Source organism: Eulemur rufifrons, chromosome 5 (assembly GCF_041146395.1).
Source record: "Eulemur rufifrons isolate Redbay chromosome 5, OSU_ERuf_1, whole genome shotgun sequence".
Classification (NCBI taxonomy): Eukaryota; Metazoa; Chordata; class Mammalia; order Primates; family Lemuridae; genus Eulemur; species Eulemur rufifrons.
Genome location: NC_090987.1, coordinates 47880433 through 47898456, shown reverse-complemented (window position 1 = coordinate 47898456; position 18024 = coordinate 47880433). Strand labels below are relative to the sequence as shown.

At 39.8% G+C, this 18024-nt stretch overlaps 1 protein-coding gene across 1 annotated transcript in view; it reads right to left on the bottom strand.

Moving 5' to 3' along the window:
* ARHGAP28 (Rho GTPase activating protein 28) overlaps positions 1-12367 on the bottom strand; it is a 170509-nt gene extending 158142 nt beyond the window's left edge. The window contains exon 1 of the mRNA XM_069468255.1: positions 12246-12367. Within this exon, the coding sequence (XP_069324356.1) occupies positions 12246-12367 (122 nt within the window). The remainder of the gene's footprint in view (positions 1-12245) is intronic.
* Between the last annotated feature and the right edge of the window lie 5657 nt (positions 12368-18024).

The window sequence follows — 18024 nt, the reverse complement described above, 5'->3', positions numbered from 1 at the left end:
CACTGTCTCTACAGACACTACTCTTTCCTGCCAGATCTCATCCAAGCCCAGTGTTAACTATCCCCGAAATGCTGAAGTCTCCCATAAACAAATAGCTTAGAACTTTCAGCCTTGATCTCCCTCCCAGCCTTCTAACTTGTACAGCCAGCTGTCTGCTGAGCATGTACACTTAAGTATCTCAGAAGGACCGAAAGCTCACAATTTCACACGTTAAACTCATCCTCTCCCCATCCACAATCTGTGCATGCACCGGAATTCCCAATTTCAGTTATAACACTCCCAGAGAGAAATCCAAGTCACTTTTTCTCTAGTTTCCAGCATGCATGTAATCATCAAATCATACCAACTTCTTTGCTTCTTTTCCCTACAGAATCCATTACTCCCTTGCGTCCACATTCCTAATTGCCCTAGTCTAGGCCCTCATCATCTTTATTTGCTACTGTATTAGCCTTCCAAACCATTTCTCCAACTCTTCTGGTCTTTTATACTACAGAGGGATAAAGAGATTGGGGGCCCTGGAAAAAAAAATAAGCAAAGAGCCATAAGATTATAATTTTGATTTTATGGATTTCAATCTAATAGCTCTTAAGCCAGATTAAAATAGTAATGAGCTGAAGTGGGTGTGGGCAGGGTTGGGGGGCAGTGAAAGAGACAGAAGAGAGAAGGAACTAGGGTAAGATTTGGTTAAATGAAGAGGGTACATTTTAAAAGCCCCCTGAATGGCAAAGCACTTTCATGAACTCTAAAAAGAATTGGTAATAATTTTTTTTAACTCCCGTAATGAGAACTTTCTTAGCATCTGCATAAGAGTATCGTGTTTGTTTAGGATTGGCATAACCGACTTCAGCTTCACTTGGGCTTCTTATAAGCAATGACTCATGTTGTTTTAGCTGGTGTTGACTCATTGCCTCACAAAGGATGACACAGCTCTAAACACGCAGAGCATGGCCTGCTTTTTCCAATTATGTGCTTCCAGCAACGGGGCGAAGTGGGAGTCCTCTAGCGCGCAGCTTTCTGCAACTAAGCACAATTCAGATTTTACAAAAACAGCTGCCAAGCTCAACCTTCTAATCATGAAACTTTATAAATGAGGAGGGAGAGGAGGTAAGTTATGGTATGTTAAAAAAAAAAAAAAAAATCACAGGGCCAGGCATCCTCTGTTTTTCAAAACAGAATCTGCGGAAACTTAGTCAGCTCTTTTCCCCATTAATTGCTTACTCTGTTGAGGTCAGTAAATGTTTTTCTTAAGATGCCAATGAAAAGTCACAGCAAGTGTGTTTTCAAGACTCTCCAAGTTGCACTTACTAAGATAACGTGCATGGGAGGCTGTAATAGTGTTTGAAAGGAAGCTAAGGAAATGCCATTCTCTTAATGGACACCACCTTTTCTCTAGCTCTATACCGGGTGGGAGCCAGTTTTCCCCTACTCTGTGCCTTCTTGCTGTTGGCCTGTCTGGGCCACCAACACAGGAGACATGGCTTGGGCCCGAGTGAACGCTGTGGTGCCGGGGAGCAGGTGACCAAGTTCAGAGCCTGGCTCCACCGTCGTTATTCCCTACAAGGCTCCAGGCAAGACACTTTTCCACACTTCGCTTCCCATTTGTGCCAGAGATTATTCCTTGCTCTCCTCACTCATGACTGGTCTTCATAAAGCTTGGTTCCACTGAACTCCCTGGCTGCTTAAGAACAGTGAGGAGATGCTCCTACACACATGGTAATTAGCAGAGAAGCCCAGATCACTGTTTATATATATAACGAAAATGACTGTCCAGTCTTTATAGTTCTGGTCCTCAGAACCAAAGTTTTGGGTGTTTTGTTTTTGTTTTTTTGTTTTTTTTTTTTGAGACAGAGTCTCACTGTGTTGCCCAGGCTACAGTGTCATGGCATTAGCCTCACTCACAGCAACCTCAAACTCCTGGGCTCAAGCAATCTTCCTGTCTCAGCCTCCCGAGTAGCTAGGACTACAGGCATGCACCACCATGCCCGGCTAATTTTTTCTGTATATTTTTAGTTGTCCATATAATTTCTTTCTATTTTTAGTAGAGATGGGGTCTTGCTCTTGCTCAGGCTGATCTCGAACTCCTGAGCTCAAATGATCCACCCACCTCGGCCTCCCAGAGTGCTAGGATTACAGGCGTGAGCCACCGTGCCCGGCCAGAACCAAAGTTTTATCAAAATGGCTACCTTAAAAAATAAACGCAAGTGCCCAGAGCCTGCAGGCCACTCTGATTCTGACCTCCCCAGAAGATTCAAGTCCAGACTAAGATGGGCCCAGGATTCGTTTTCTAAACAGAAATCCCTGAAGCCCATCCTAAGTCAGCATCATGCACGGCCTTAAGGTCACTGGTGGACAAGGGCGGTACTCAGGCTTATAGGAGACCAGAGATGGCTCAGGGCTCTGGATTACCATGACCTACCTTATCTTAACCCTAAATTTTTGAGCAAGATTTAGAAAAGAATTGATCTCTACAAAGTCATAGTCTACGACCTGACTAAGTCCCTTAGTTGGCTTCAAATCAAGATAAGGTGAAAACTTGACTGAATATTAGGAGATAAAAAAGCAAGGCAGGCCAGGTGTGGTGGCTCACACCTGGGAGGCTCGCTTGAGCCCAGGAGTTTGAGACCAGCCTGATCAACACAGCAAATCTACCAAACAAACAAACAAAAATTTGGCCCGGCATGGTGGCATGCCTGTAGTCCCTGCCACTTGGGAGGCTGAGGCACGAGGATCGCGTGAGCCCAGGAGTTCAAGGCTGCAGTGAGCTATGATAGTGCCACTGCGCTCCAGCCTGTGAGACAGAATGAGACCCTGTCTCTAAAAATATAAAAATAAAAATAAGCTAAAAAAATTAAAAAGAGGAAGGCCCTATTAATTTTCGTAGGGTGTTGCTTTTCAACTTGCATTAAAAAGTCTTACATCATAAGTCATATTGCAAGGAATTACTTGAAAAATATGTTTTTAACCATAAAAATCTAGTTTAGTAGTTAAAGAAAGCAATTAATGAAACTAAAGTGAAAAATTCTAAGATCTAGTTACTAACAACATGAATCTAAGGATTAAAGGATTAAAAATTGCCCTCCTTCCTTCCACCAAAAAGAAAAAAAAAGCCCCAGGAAGATTTCCTGTTAGTGACTGCTGGGTCAATTTTAATGACTTTCTCTAGAACATTTTTGTCTAGTTTTAAATATTCTTACCTAAATAAGACTGAATGAAAGTCAAAAATATACCTTTTAAGTGGAAAAAAAGTCTTATTGAGCTTCCTTCAAGTAATAACAAAACTTATCAAATAAATTATTTATATCCATTCCATATAGCCAGTCATATCAACCTCTATGCTTATTCCATTAAAACAGAATGGAAATCTTTGCAAAACAAAAGACTAAAAAGCAAAATAGAATATTTATAACATTTATTACATGAAAGTTACGAATGCTGGTTGCTAAAGGGGATACATAATACCGTCCCTGCTTTCAATAATCACTCTGAGGCAGAAAAACAGTAAAGCCATAATATATTAATAACTTTACAAGATTTAAATACCAGGCTAAAAGCACCAGTTTTGGAAGGAGACTGGGTTGGAATTTGGGCTCATTAATTACCTTGCTGTGTGATCCTGGGCTACTTCTCTGTGCCTCAGTTTCTTCCTGTATCATAGGACTGTTGTAAAGATTAAACGGGATAATGCATGTCAAGCTCTTGGCTTAGTGCTTGCCCCATTACCTAGGGTCTCAATAAACCTAGGACTTCGGTTTTTTTTAAGAATCAACATCCCAGGACAATGGTACATGATTAATTATAAAATGATCACTACCCTTATGGTGGTAGACTATAGCTTGTTATGGTAGGTGAGAACCTTTCTAGCTATTATCATCAAGGAAACCTTCAGAAAAGAAGTTTAGTTCTTACTTCTTTGACTATGTTCATATTCATATTCATTCTCTCTCTCTCTTCATCCCTTGCCATTTAAATATGGGTTTAATCCCAACCACTGACATATTAACTCTGGCTACTGTGTCAAAGTGTGGTAGTGAGGGTGAAGAGAAAAGTGGAAAAGAAAGACAGATCAAATATCATGAGTTATAATGTCATTTTAGGATGTTTAAATTTTTTTTCTAGCACCTGTCAGATTCCTACTGATCTTCAAAAACATAAATTTAACAACAGACCTTTGTATAAAGGCAACTACATTGTTGGGTGTTTGTTTAAAGGCAAATACATTGGTCAGTGTTTTCTAAAATGATTTTCATAAATGAATATTGAACAGGAAATTTCAAAGGGACTCTTTTCCCTATAAATTACTAATGTACAAAAGTAAATTTTGTGGCTAATCATAAATTTTAACATAAAGATTTATCTCTTGTACATAAAAGATAATTGCCACAACTTACAATTACTAAAATAACACAAATAAATCTCAAGTGTTTGACAGTTTAAGAAATATTACATACTACTTTTGTCTTTGGTTTCCAGTTTCTCCTTCCTGTCCTTTGTATTGTGTGTTTGTGTGAAGTCATCATCTATTCATCTAAGGGATCAGAAATGGAATGCAGAGATTTAATTAGTTTTTAAGAGTAACATGAGATATGCAGCTGGGTCTCTAAGTAATACTTAGTATACGTTCTCCCACCCTTGGAATTACATGGCACTTAATGCCTGTCAAATGGGTAGTTTATCTATACTATTCATTTACTGAAGAGTGACACAACACATCTGATACTCAAAGAATGTGTCATAAACCCCAGATATTTATGATGAATACATAGTAAAACAGTCTTTTACTTTTAGAGAATAAGGCAACTTGAAGCTTTTGGACACATTATTATTTTGTTTTGATGTACTTCCTCTAGAAATCACAAAGAAATGGATATATGAAACTTCATACGATGAAGAATGATATATTACATAAAACTCACTAACTCCAGTAACCAGAATACAGCAAGAAACTGAAAGCAGACAAACTAAAAAACTCTCAAAGAAACCCAAGGAAATGCTATCAAATTCTTTAACAAAAGATTATACATTTTAGTCCTTTGGACAGCATTTCTTTTACATACATTCTAACAAGTTTGATTATCTAATTGAAAGCAAATTACAATATTAGAAAGAAAAGAAACACTGTTAAAGACTTTCAGGCCAGGCTGATAATAAGAGGGAAATAATAACAATAAACAATTTAAATTATATAAGAAATAATACAGCAATATAGGCTATTTACTGTTAAGGCAAACAAACTTACACGTCGCAATAGGTACCTTTGCTTTAGTATAAAACATTAAATTCTGCTGTCTTAATGATGACAGTCATTAAGAAAAAGGTCAATTTCTACACTACTTAGGACTATGTTTGACTTTTTATTTTCATCCAAAGAGGCTTAAAAACAAAGTCTATTGCATAAATGGACAGAATTTATTTCCTTTTTTTTCCTGAAAAACATTCCATTCCATTTACCTCTTTTGCTTTGGTACATAACATTTTACTTTTATTCTTGGCTAGAACTGATATCTAGAGAACATATGGTTGCAAAGTAAGCACATGGCAATTACTTCAGAAATGAAATTGTTTGGTTTGAGGATGGAATGAGAAGAAATTCTCATTATATGCAAATTAGAAGGTTTAGTTAAAATATGTTTACAGATTTTCATATAACATCTCAGGAACACTGGTAAAAAGAAAATGTTTCCTATCAGGTACAAAAATAGTTCTAAAAGAATAAAAGATAGTCTTTGTAACACTCGCTAGGCAAAGAGAGATTTAAGAACATCATTACGCTCTTAGCACAGCATTTAATTTAGCATCTTTCTGATTTTTTTTCTCTTAAGCCTATAATAAAATTTTGCTTCCAAAAAATCATGGAACTTTAAAAATTAGAGAATTTATCTTTACAGTTTTCATGAACTCAGATCAGATAAAATTAAACCATTTTATTGCACTTTGTGTCAAAACTGAAAAGAACGGTAGATTAAATGACTGTTGATGCCTAATTCATATTTGGTTGACTTTTTAAAGGCAAAAAGGTAAAAACAATAGACTCACCAATAATGTTAAATGTCTGTTTTATAGTATATAAAATAAGTCAAGTGTAGAAGGAATGCCCCACAGTGATAAATTTTACTGGCAAGACTATAGATGCTAAAATCAGTAGAGGAAAGTTTGAGGAGAAAAGGGATATTTGCATAGTCTCAAAGCATGTCCCCAAAGATAATTACTAATTACAAACGAAAAAATTCATAGTAACTTTATAGTACATAAATCTGGCAGACACCACCTTAACCAAGTGATCCAATCTAACATCAACACTAATAAGACATACTGACATCATGTACCTGCTGATATGAGGCACTGAGAAGGACCCAACATCACCTCTGCAGAATTCTCATCAAAAAATGCATGACCTCGATCTAATCATGAGAACACATCAGATCAGCTCAAATTGGAGGACTTCCTACAAAATCACCAACCAGTCCTCAAAAAGTGCCAAGGTTGTAAAAGACAAGGATAGACTGTCACAGATTGAGGAGACTCAGGAGACATACATAAACTCAGTATGGAATCCTAGATTCAATTCTATGACAGGAAAATTCCAATTCCAGTGGGAAAACTGGTGAAATCCGAATATAGTCTGTAGTTTAGTTAATAGTATTGTACCAGTATTCATGTGTTTAGTTTTAACAATGGTATCCTGGTTTTGCAAGATGTTAACCTTTGGGGGATCCGGGTGACAGTTACATAGACTACTTTTTCAAGTTTTCTGTAAGTCTACAATTATAGCAAAACAAAAAGTTAAGATAAAGTCATCATCTTCATCCACATGAAGGTGATTCTACAACACCCTAAATTCCCTGAAGTTGTGTGGATATATTAGGGATTAAGGATGAAGGAGAATTGTGCAGGTTAAAAATGGATAGAGCAACTGGCCAAATGTTTGGCCAAATGACAGGATCAAAGGAAATGCACCAGATGTTTTTCAACGGCTCTACAGATGGAGGCACCTAAACTCAGCAGGGATCCCACTGTAAAAAGAAACCAGAGACATCAACTCTGGTTTCAACCATAACATAAAGAATGACCTATAAATACCCCACTCTCTCTCATAAGGATCCTATTTCTACTGCTATTTCTGAATCCTCTAGAAAAAGTACACCTACTATGCCTCAGAATTTGGTATCCCTGTGCATGTGTACATAAGCTCACACAGACCTACCTAAATGTTTAATTTGGCAAGAACTAGCACCTTGAAATAAATGTCTTCTAATTCATTAATTTCATTCCAGAAAGGCACCAATAAATCTATCACTAAGTTGCTAAATTCAGTTTCTTGGATGTGTAGGTAAACAAAATAAATAAATAAATGTTGCTAAATTTAGTTTTTCCTCAAAATATTTACTTTCTAATCATTATTAATTTCATTTCCATCAAATTGTTATAAAGAATAGTTATGATATTAGAACACAATATTCCCTTCACAAAAGTTTAAACATTGCTGTAGAATTAGAATTCCCAGGATAACCTTGGATAGTCTCTGTATTTGTTTTTGAGGAAGAGCTGGCTTTTTCCCTCCTCTATTTTTGTCCCCTCTCAGGAAGACTATGGTATAGCTAGATTAAAAATAAAAAATAATCATGGCCATTTTATACCATATCTTAACCAAAAAATGTTGAACATCAAATTATTTCTATATAACTTAGGAAATCTCTGAAAAACAAGACATCTAGCTTTATTTTCATTTTATCAGTGAAATTATTTCATGTATTTGTCAATATTCAGACTCTGGATTCTGAATAGAAGCTTAACCTCTCTAAAAGTCATGATTCTAAAGATAATTTCAAACATTTCTTTTACCAGAACTAAGAATTTATAGTTCTTCATTCTCTTTCTTCCTTTACAATAGAAAGTAGATATACAATTTTGTGAAATAAGGAATTAACTTCCCTTCCTTTCAACAAATACTTATGACTCATGAGTCTCTTTGCTGTATGAATAAACTTTGCAGTGGTTTGAATCCCCTTGGTCTGGAAATGCACCAGACACCAGACCTAGGACTCCTGCCACTTTTTAATAAATGAGGTCGCTAAACACAAAAAGTGTTTTATTTTCCTAATTAAGAATAAGCCTAAAATGCATGGAAATTCAAGCTGAAACTGATGCTTTTTTGCTGTAATATCAAAATTAAGTGACTAAAATAAAAAATCAGTGAGATTGAAATACTTTTGCTAAAACTTCCTCTGAAGGAATTATGTCCTTGCTCTAAACTGTTGAAAAGTTTGTGTGTGAATGTGTATGTGATGGGACCGGAGGGCAGAGAATCTTGATGGTTGTCTTGCCTTTTAGCTCCAAAGAAACAAATTAAAACTCAATGTTACAAGCATGTCATGCTACTAAGAAGTCACAGCAACAGTAGATTTTGTGGAGTCCTTTAAATTAATTCCCAGGAGAACTTTAAAAGATGAAAATGTAACAAAATGGAATTAATTATAAGAATTAACAACCAAGTCCATCCATCCTTGTGGTCTATTAGAATCAAGGAATATGGTGACAGAAATTGTATAAAACAAGTAAGAAATAATTGTGGGTTTTTTTTTTTTTTTTTTTTTGAGACAGAGTCTTGCTCTGTTGCCCGGGCTAGAGTGAGTGCCATGGCATCATCCTAGCTCACAGCAACCTCAAACTCCTGGACTTAAGCGAACCTCCTGCCTCAGCCTCCCGAGTAGCTGGGACGACAGGCATGTGCCACCATGCCCGGCTAATTTTTTTCTATATATATTTTTAGCTGTCCAGATCATTTCTTTCTATTTTTAGTAGAAACTGGGTCTCGCTCTTGCTCAGGCTGGTCTCGAACTCCTGACCTGGAGCCATCCTCCCGCCTCAGCCTCCCAGAGTGCTAAGATGACAGGCGTGAGCCACCACACCCGGACAAGAAATAATTCTTGAAGTGGGGGGAGGTTAGAGGGAGTGACGGAGATCCCAAAGGCTCAGAAGGAAATGTTTAACTGTATTTTAAAGGCCACAGCAGATTTCCCCAAGCAAATTCAAAGAGCAAAAACAGAAGAACAAAGAGGCATTAACAGCTCTTATTTACTGGCACAATGTGTATCCTCAATTTACTGAACTTCCAGTAGTGTCAGGATGAGATGAACAAAGGATGATATATATATTAGAGATCAAAATATTAATTTATCTATACTGAATACCGATTTTAAAAAATGAATTTAAATCTGAGAATAACTTATTGTCAACCTATCCCAACCTAGAATCTTTTAGGTACATATAACTCCCTCTAAAGGCCAATGCATTTATATGATTTGAGGTGGTTTCATTCATTATGTTCCATGCATATTATACTTTTAACCAGTGGAATACATAGCTTTAACCAATTTACAAAACGAGATAAGAACAAGTGAGCCCTTAAACCTTTCTAAATTGAGATGGGAGCTATAAAACTCAGATATTTGAGCTTTAAATGACCCATCTTTTTCCTTGAAAAATAAGACCCTTTTTTAAAAATTTAATTTTCTTTTCTTTATGGCTACCCAGTCCCAACAATTTTTTTAAATTTATTATTATTTTTTTTAGAAACAGAGTCTTGCTCTGTTGCCCAGGCCAGAGTACAGTGGCTCAATCACAGCTCACCGTAGCCTCAAATTTCTGGGCTCAAGCAATCCTCCCACTTCAGCCTACCTAGTACCTGCGACTACAGACACACACCACTACGCCCTGCTAATTTTTTAACTTTTTGTAGAGACAGCGTCTCACTATGTTGCTCACGCTGGCCTTGAACTCCAGGCCTCAAGCAATCCTCTGGCCTCAGCCTCCCAAAGTGCTAGGAGCACAGGTGTGCGCCACTGCGTAGGCCTATTTATCTTTGTATCCCCAGTGCCTAACATGTTGCTGGTACATAGTATGTGCAGATACGTTGAGTTCTGCTGTTAAAAATCCCACCGTTTTACCATGGCCATTTTATAACCTTGGTAGGAATTCATTGGTTTATTCAGCAAATATTTATTGAACTACACAATGTACTGTTCTAGACACTTAGGATACAGTAGTGGAAAAAATGAACAAAATACAAAGAGAGTAAGAGAAAGAGAGATTGTGTTATATTCTAGGGGGAGAAATAGGCCAAAGAAAACTCAAAAACACAAACTCAGGTATAGTGGAGGCCTGAAAAATAAGAAAGAATAGTTTGCTTTGAATTGAATGTATGCTACCAAGAGCTAAAGAATAATAATACTTAGAAAGTCAGATACAATAGTCCATGCTTCCTAGTGCCATACTGGTCATTACTCCACAAATATGTAAGCAATTTAAAGGAAAGGGTATTCTTGAAAGAGAGAGTGCTTTCTTCAGAAGTAGAACAATATGATCTTGCTTCTTGGCTTGAAAGGAAGTATTGATCATTAGTTAGTGAGTCAAAGGTTAATAACTTGGGCCTGATTATTTCTGTTATCAGACTCATGATTAATGGTGTGGTGTCTTCTGGCTCCTTGTAAATACAGGAACCTCTTTTTGATGGCTTTTGCTGGGAACCAAGGAATTAAGCTATTCTCTTGTGATTTGGTTGCAGGGGGAGGGGGTTCGTCTGTCTCCTGCATCAGAGGAAGAGGGCACCAAGGCTCCTATAGAGAGAGGGCAGGGCAGTCGCCAAAAATGCAAGCACGGAACAGCATAAATCTAATTGGCAACCATATGGTAAAATACGAGCTCTGACATGCAACTCTTTTGCTCTCATATTATCATTCCACAAGACCACATGCTGAGTTAATAGAACTCTCCAGTTTGCTTTGGAAACCCACGTAGTTTCGAATAGCCCAAGTGGCACAATCTGGCTAGTGCTTCCGGACAGCTGCTGGGAGTTATAGACAGGACAGCTACACCAGAACCATTTAAAAATGCACAAACTTGGCTCATGCCTCTTGTCAAATTACTTATATCTTAGTCATTCATAATCTGAGTAATTATAGCCAATGATTGTGTTTAGAAAACACCCAAAGGACAAATGAAAGTTTGTATCTTCAAGTAGCCTTTAAAATAATGTGCACAACTCCTAAGGCTGGAAGAAATATGTTATCTTGTCATTGTCTTTATATAAAAATGAGATTTTCACTCAACTTGCTCTCTTTGGAGGAAACAATATTTTCTTTGTTAGCCAAGCCCAACATAGATCTCATGCCAATGGAGTTTGTTCTTTTCATGGATACTGGCCAAAAGGATATTCCTTGAAGTAAAGTCACAATCTATAGAAATCCTCACAAATCAATTAAACCAGGAAACAGAAGTAATCATATCACAAAAAGATAAAAGCACAAGAATGACTGAAAATAAACATGACGAAAAAGCACACCACTCAAATTGCCCATTTGTAAGGAAAAATATTCATGAATGGATCAGTCACATTTAAACAAATAAAACTTCCCCTAAATATATGTGAGATCTCAAGCCATCTCACTTAGTGTAATATTTTTGTCTACCCACTTCAACATTTTTGTTTAAGTTAATGAAAGTCTTGTTGGCCTTGATCTTTCATCAAATGGGTGAACACGGATAGAATAATTAAACACAGATGCCTGATTTATTAAATCTGAAATGCACATTGTGAGATAGTCATAGACCTCTTTTGACCCAAAGGAAATATTATCATTGCATTTACAGCACAGAGTCAACATTAGCAATAATCAAATAATGACACCAGTGCATTTATACAATTGAAAGGTTTTTACCATCTAGAAATAAAATTGTTTTTAAACGTCTGAGATTTACTTTTTAGAGGATCTCTTAACTTAGCATGCCACTGTAGCTAAAACCTGAGTTCCCCTGAGTTTTAGCTCAAGTGGCATGCAGTTACTAAAGAAGCTCTCAGTAGTACTCTACAAGTATTCTGAGGATTTAGGATAATGGTTTTTTTCCTTCATTTTCTGCTTGTGTTTCATTTTAAATTTTCCAGTACTTTACAGGCAACTTTGGCAGAAACGAGGTATATACCTATCATCAAGTTGTATCGAGAATACAATTCCGCTGCTAATCTCTGCGAGCCAACGATTTCAGCCTTAGCTGGTGGCGACTTCGTACATTTCCCACTTCCAATCAAGGACAATACAAAGAACAGTAGGCTCACTCATCTAGTCCACCAAAATTTGAAACATGTGACGGTGATCGCATGCACAGGCAGAAAACAGCTGCACGAGGAACCCCCCCCCCGCCCCCCCGGCCCGGCACGACGCGGCCGCCCTCGCGGGCGCGGTTCTCGGTACCTGCTGAGCGGGTGGCTGGCGGCGGCCCGGGGCGCGCAGCGCGGCTCGGCGCTGGGGGGCTGGGAGCGCGCGTACGAGTGGTAGGCGGTGAGCACCACGCCGCCCGAGTCCTCCACCTCCATCGTCAGCCGCGCATGTCCCGGCGCCGGCCCCAGAACAAAGGCCGGGACCAGCATGGGCCAGCGCGCCGGAGCCTGTCACCGGCGGCCGCAGCGCGCGTCCTGCGCCCGGAGCCTGTCCCGCGGCTGTCAGGGGCGCCGGGGCGGGCGGCCCCTCCCCGGCGGGATATTTGCATACACTGGGCCACGCCCACGAGCGCGGGTGGGGGCGGGGCGGGCTGTGCGGGTGTCGGGGGTGTGGTGCGGTCCCTGCCTGTAGGAAGAAACTGGAAACCTGCCGTGATCCTTAGGGGCTCCGGCAAGCTGCTCTAGCAAAGTTTTTGTTTTCCTTTCTTTGTTTCTTTCCTTTTCTTTTCTCACCCACCCCGCCCCCCACGCCCGGTCCCCTGCACATGCGAGGCTTATCCCGGGCCGGGAACATTTCCTGCCTGGCAGCCGGGACTGAGACGGAGAAACCCTGCCCCAGGCTGAAGAGGAGAGAGGCCGGGTCTGAAATGTGTGCTCTGGGGAAGAAAAGGAGAAAATGTGACACTCTCATTGAAAGCGTCCACATCAAAAATTGAAAACCGGATTACGTTGCTGTTTCCTTAGTCAAGTTGCAATAAACTTGATTTCCTTTCGGGTCGGTCAGGTAATTCCCTCTCACAGCAGAGAACACTTCCCTCCCACGGCCTCTGTGCGCAACCGCCAGACTCTTACCTCACCCCTACATCCCTTTCCTCCTCCCAGCCCTGATCAAATTAACAGATACTGTTTCCAGCTTGTCTGAAAATTAGACTTAACTCTTATGGGCTAAATGGAGGTTATTTCCAGAGGTCTTTTTTGGGGATGGCGGGGAGGGACTGGTGGAGAGGCAGATGAAATGGAGCATAATTAGAAAATTTGAGACTGAAGTATGTCTATACCTGTACAAGACTAATAGCACAGTGGAGAATATTCTTATAACTGATTAAAAAGGTAAGCAGAAGTATGCTGGGGAGAGGCCCACGCCGTGTCTCACACACTGACAGTATGGTTTACACCCATCTCTCGGGGCAGGGGAAGTGGAAAGAGAAGTTAATCCATCCATTACTAGAGGGTGACCTGGATCATGGTACTCAGCGTCTGGGAATCCGTTTTTGCATCTGTGAAATGGGAAACATAATCATTAAAAGTGTGAAGTACATGCTGGAATTCTCAAGAAATTCTGGCGCGTACTGCTACTTCTATCACATTCATGAAGAAGGGAGACATTTCATTGCACTTTCGGAGGTTGGGAAAGCATGAAAATCTTCATCCAAAATGTCTTTTGAAAAATGTTTTGTTGATTCAAAGGGTGAGATAATGACTAACATTAACTAAAATACTTTTTATATGTTGGATCCTGTACATTAGCCCTTTAAAGAACACTATGAGGTAGGTAGTCTTATTATTCCAATTTTATGGATAAAGAAACATCAAGCATGAGTGTATGGAAAACACACATACAAAGAATGTTTAATTCTCCAAGAACTTCACATAAAAAGAGGGACCTGTTTACCTACTGTGCTTTATGCCAAATGCATCAAAACTAAGATGATACTCTCTTAAAATGTGAAGAAATAGTATAGGTATCGATACATATTCACAATGCCTCATCTAAAACCTTGGGGCCAGATGTTTTAGAATTTACATATATTTTAACATATACATATTTACATATATATTTATATATTTTTTTAAAAGGTAATTTGGTGCATGCACTATTTAATATAAAATACTTTCAGCCCAGTACAATTTGGGATGGTATCTTGTATTCAAATGTGTTAATTTCTATAACAAAAAGAATGAATATTGACCTTGTGTGGGATAAATAGTCTATAAATAGCCTCACATTTGTTCAGGGTCAGGTTTATCATCCAATAAGTTTTGGCACTAAACTTTTTAAAAACTTGTAATTTTTATAGCTTTTTGAATTTCGGAATTACCATAAGGAATTACAGTGGTGGAACTTTTCCTGGGCATGGAATTTCTCCCTGGCATTCTTCCCCCCTTCCCCCAACTACAGACTAACAATACTGAATACCTGCAGGGTATTTCCTTGTAAATATTTTGGCCATAGCACTGCCTCCGGATGCCCAACACCACAGGTCCCTCTTCCCTCTCATGGACGTTCACATTGTAGACATCTGGGATTCACTTTTGACTCCTCCCTCGAATCAGTTATCAAATCTGCCATCACTTCCTCAAAATATCTGCCAACCATTCTTTCTATTCCCACAGCTGATGTCTTTGTCCTCACTTCGTCTCCATCTCTTGCCTAGGTGACAGGCAGTAGTTCTTTCACAAAGATAATTTTCCATCAGCTTCCTCTTAAGCCCCACCCCCCTCTCATAATGCCAGTAGAGTGATTTTCCTAAAACACAGGATGTCCTCTTCTCAAAAGCCCTCGATTGTAACTCACTTGCTGCAAAATAAAGTCCAAACTCTGTAGTATGGCCTCTCATTAATCTATTTTGATCACCTAATACTTGATCACTCCCAAACCCTGTGGCCCACTTACACCAGCCTGCCCTGTGTTTACTTTGCCTTTGCTCCTCGCTATCATTTTCTTGTCTGGAAATCCTGAAAAACCCTCGATCTACCCCCCCTAAAGCCTCTCAGGGGTTCCTAATTCAAAGTAACTCCTTCTTCCACCCTACTGTGGAAATTGCTCTCACTTCCAGTGTAGGAATAATTTCATTCTGCCGTGTAATTAAAGCACAGCCATCCCAAACTGGGCACTGTCTGCATTCTCTGCTCCTGTGCCCACCTCAGACGTTGCTAATCGATCACAGAAGTTTTTTCCTCTGAGCCCAGATGTGGCCATGAAACCCTTTTCAAAACAGAGCCCCAAGCAGCAAAATAGCTTTGAGATGAAAATTGCTTGCTAACCCAAGACCGTGTTACTATTTTCCAGCAAATTCGTGTCTTTTACTAAATTGGAAGCTAGTGGAAAGCTAGTATCACATTTTTGTCTTGAAACCCCAGAACCCATAGTGTTTTGCATAGTGTTTTGCAGAGTAGGCATCCAACAAGGAATATTCTTTGGAAGAATAAACATATGATTCAATGAACGGAACAATGAACAAGACAGCATTCTTTAGTGCAATAGTTCCAACCTTTCAGGGTAGCCAAGGAATTATTATAAATGACTCATAAGTTTATATGGCACTAAGACTGCAAACCAAAAACATGTTTTACTTATATGTGTTGATATTTTTCAAATGTATCTATATGTTGTTGACTTAGTAAAATACAACTGTTTTAAGCATAGTAAGGTGCATGTATTGGATATGATAGAATATGCTGCGCCATTAGCCCTCTAGATCCACTTGCCACCCTCACTGCCCTCTTTGGTGCCCTGGGTGGCTGCCTTATGGTCTGCATCTATGAGCTCCCTTGCCCGTGGCTTCAGGCAGGGTGCGACCAAAGAGAGGCACCAGTAGATCTAGAGGGAGGGTGACAAGCAAGGTTGGGATTGGCTTCCCAGGCTCCTCTGCTATTTTGCCGCAGGTTGGATCCTTCTCTATGGCTCCTGGCTGCAACCTCAGCTGTGCTGCTCCCTCCGCATTCAGGTAACTACCACCCATACCTGGCCCTCCCGATCTAGGGGTGGAAGCAGCTCCCGGTGCATCAGGTAATCGCTCCTCCTGCACCATTCCCGGTTGGCTCCTTCCCTGCAGTCACAGCTTCACACAGTCCCTTTAATAAACTGTCTTCATTCACCTGGACCAAGTGCTGCATCTCTTTCTGCCCAGACTCTGACTGATATGTATCCTGCTGCCATGGGACCTTGGGTGGCATCCTTCACACTTTGAGGGACAAATACTAACGATAAATAGCCTCACGTCAGTTCAAGTGTTTTGTCTCTGAATAAGTTCAGATCTAAACAGGTTTTGCAGTCAAAATGGCTATGAAAAAGCTTTCAGATCTGAGAGTTTTTGAATTTCAGAACTATAGATATGAGATTCCAGAGCTGATAGAATTTGTTAACATGTTTGGATTCCAAACAGTTCTGGGAACCACCGTGCTGGGGGATGACAGCGCGAGGCTGTGATGGCTGGCAGGCAGCAGAGAAGCGGGGCCCTGGGAAAGATAAACTTGCCTGGCAGAGGACAGCGCACAGAAATAGCATGTTCAGTTTATTTGGGGAAAGGACAAAGACAGAGGGAGAATTCTCGTTTCCTGTGCTGTCCTGCTCTGGGTGTCACTGCGGCGCCCAGCACTGGACGGAGAATCGGGAGACCTCGGTGTCGGCACCAACTCTGCCACTGACAACAGGACACCCCGAGCAAGTAGCCGAACTACAGACCTGTTTCTTCACATGTAAAAGCAATAAAACAGCCCACATGTTTTGAGCACTTGCCATGTGCCTGGTTCTGCTCTAGACATCAGAACATCAACTCATGAGGTGCTCGCAGCAGCCTTCTGAGGTGAGGCAAGTGTCACCGTTAGCAGTTCTGGGTGACAGGCGAAGAAAGTGGCTGTAGTGACTTTCCCAAGGCCACCCAGGAGGACGGGCAAAGCTGGGATTCAAACCCAAGGAGCCTGGCTCCAGAACCTAGACTGTTCAGTGTTATATTTCTGTATTATAGAAGGTTTGCTGAGATTCAAAATACATTTCTCCTTACATAATGTAATGAAATGGGTAGGATTTGATATATGGTTCTTTGTGATAGCTTTTCATAAACCTTCTTAACATATTGGAGGATAAATATCACTAGCTTATGGTAATGATTAATGAAAATAATAATAAGGAAGGAATAACATGTATTTCCATGCACAATACTAAAGTAATTCAAAATTACTTGTTTCTTAATATGTATGTATATGTGTATAATTATTTTCATTAACTGCTCTAGAATATGTTAAAGGCTAATTCAGTATGTCATTTGTCTTGTAGATTTGTCAATGGATACACAAAAACAAAGCATTAGAGAGTAGTAAAGTACGTGAACCACAAATGCATGAAGATGCACTTTCTAAATAAACAGAGGGCAAGATAGAGTTGAGTTTGAGTTTGCATTATGAATTCACTGTTTACTGGCTGTGTCACCTTAATTTCTCTCTGTTTCAATTTTCTAATTTGAAAAATGGGGACCAATAAAGGGTTGATGGGAAGATGAGATGAGATCACATCTTTAAAGCACCTCTCGTAGTGCTAAGCATATCATAGATGCTCAACGGTTGTTGGTTCCCTGCTGTCTTTTTTCACTGTCCCTGTCACCGGGCCTCTATCTCAGCCTTTCTGGTAGCATCATTTTGATTCAACCCTCAAGAGTAAACAAGCTTCTTCTCCATTCATTCTAGAACTTGGCAAATTAAAAAAAAAAAAAAAAAAGAGTAAAACAACTTGGACTTAGGGATTCCAAAGGCGGTCCACAACCTTTACTGAGAGATGTGCCAGACTCAGTTCACAAAATGAAACCTCCCTGGGGATGCCTTGCAAACTCTGGCCCCCAAGTGCCACCAGCTGTGAGGATTATGAAGTGTGAAGATATTAGATACTCCAACATATCTAACCCTACGGGGAAAGGCCAGAAAACAGGACATTTATGCAAAACCTTAACATGGACCAAGGGGGAAAAAAGAGTGCCTTTTGTGGCCTTGGCTTCTTATCTGGCAAAACTGCTGCAGGGATAATCATTTAATGCCAGAAC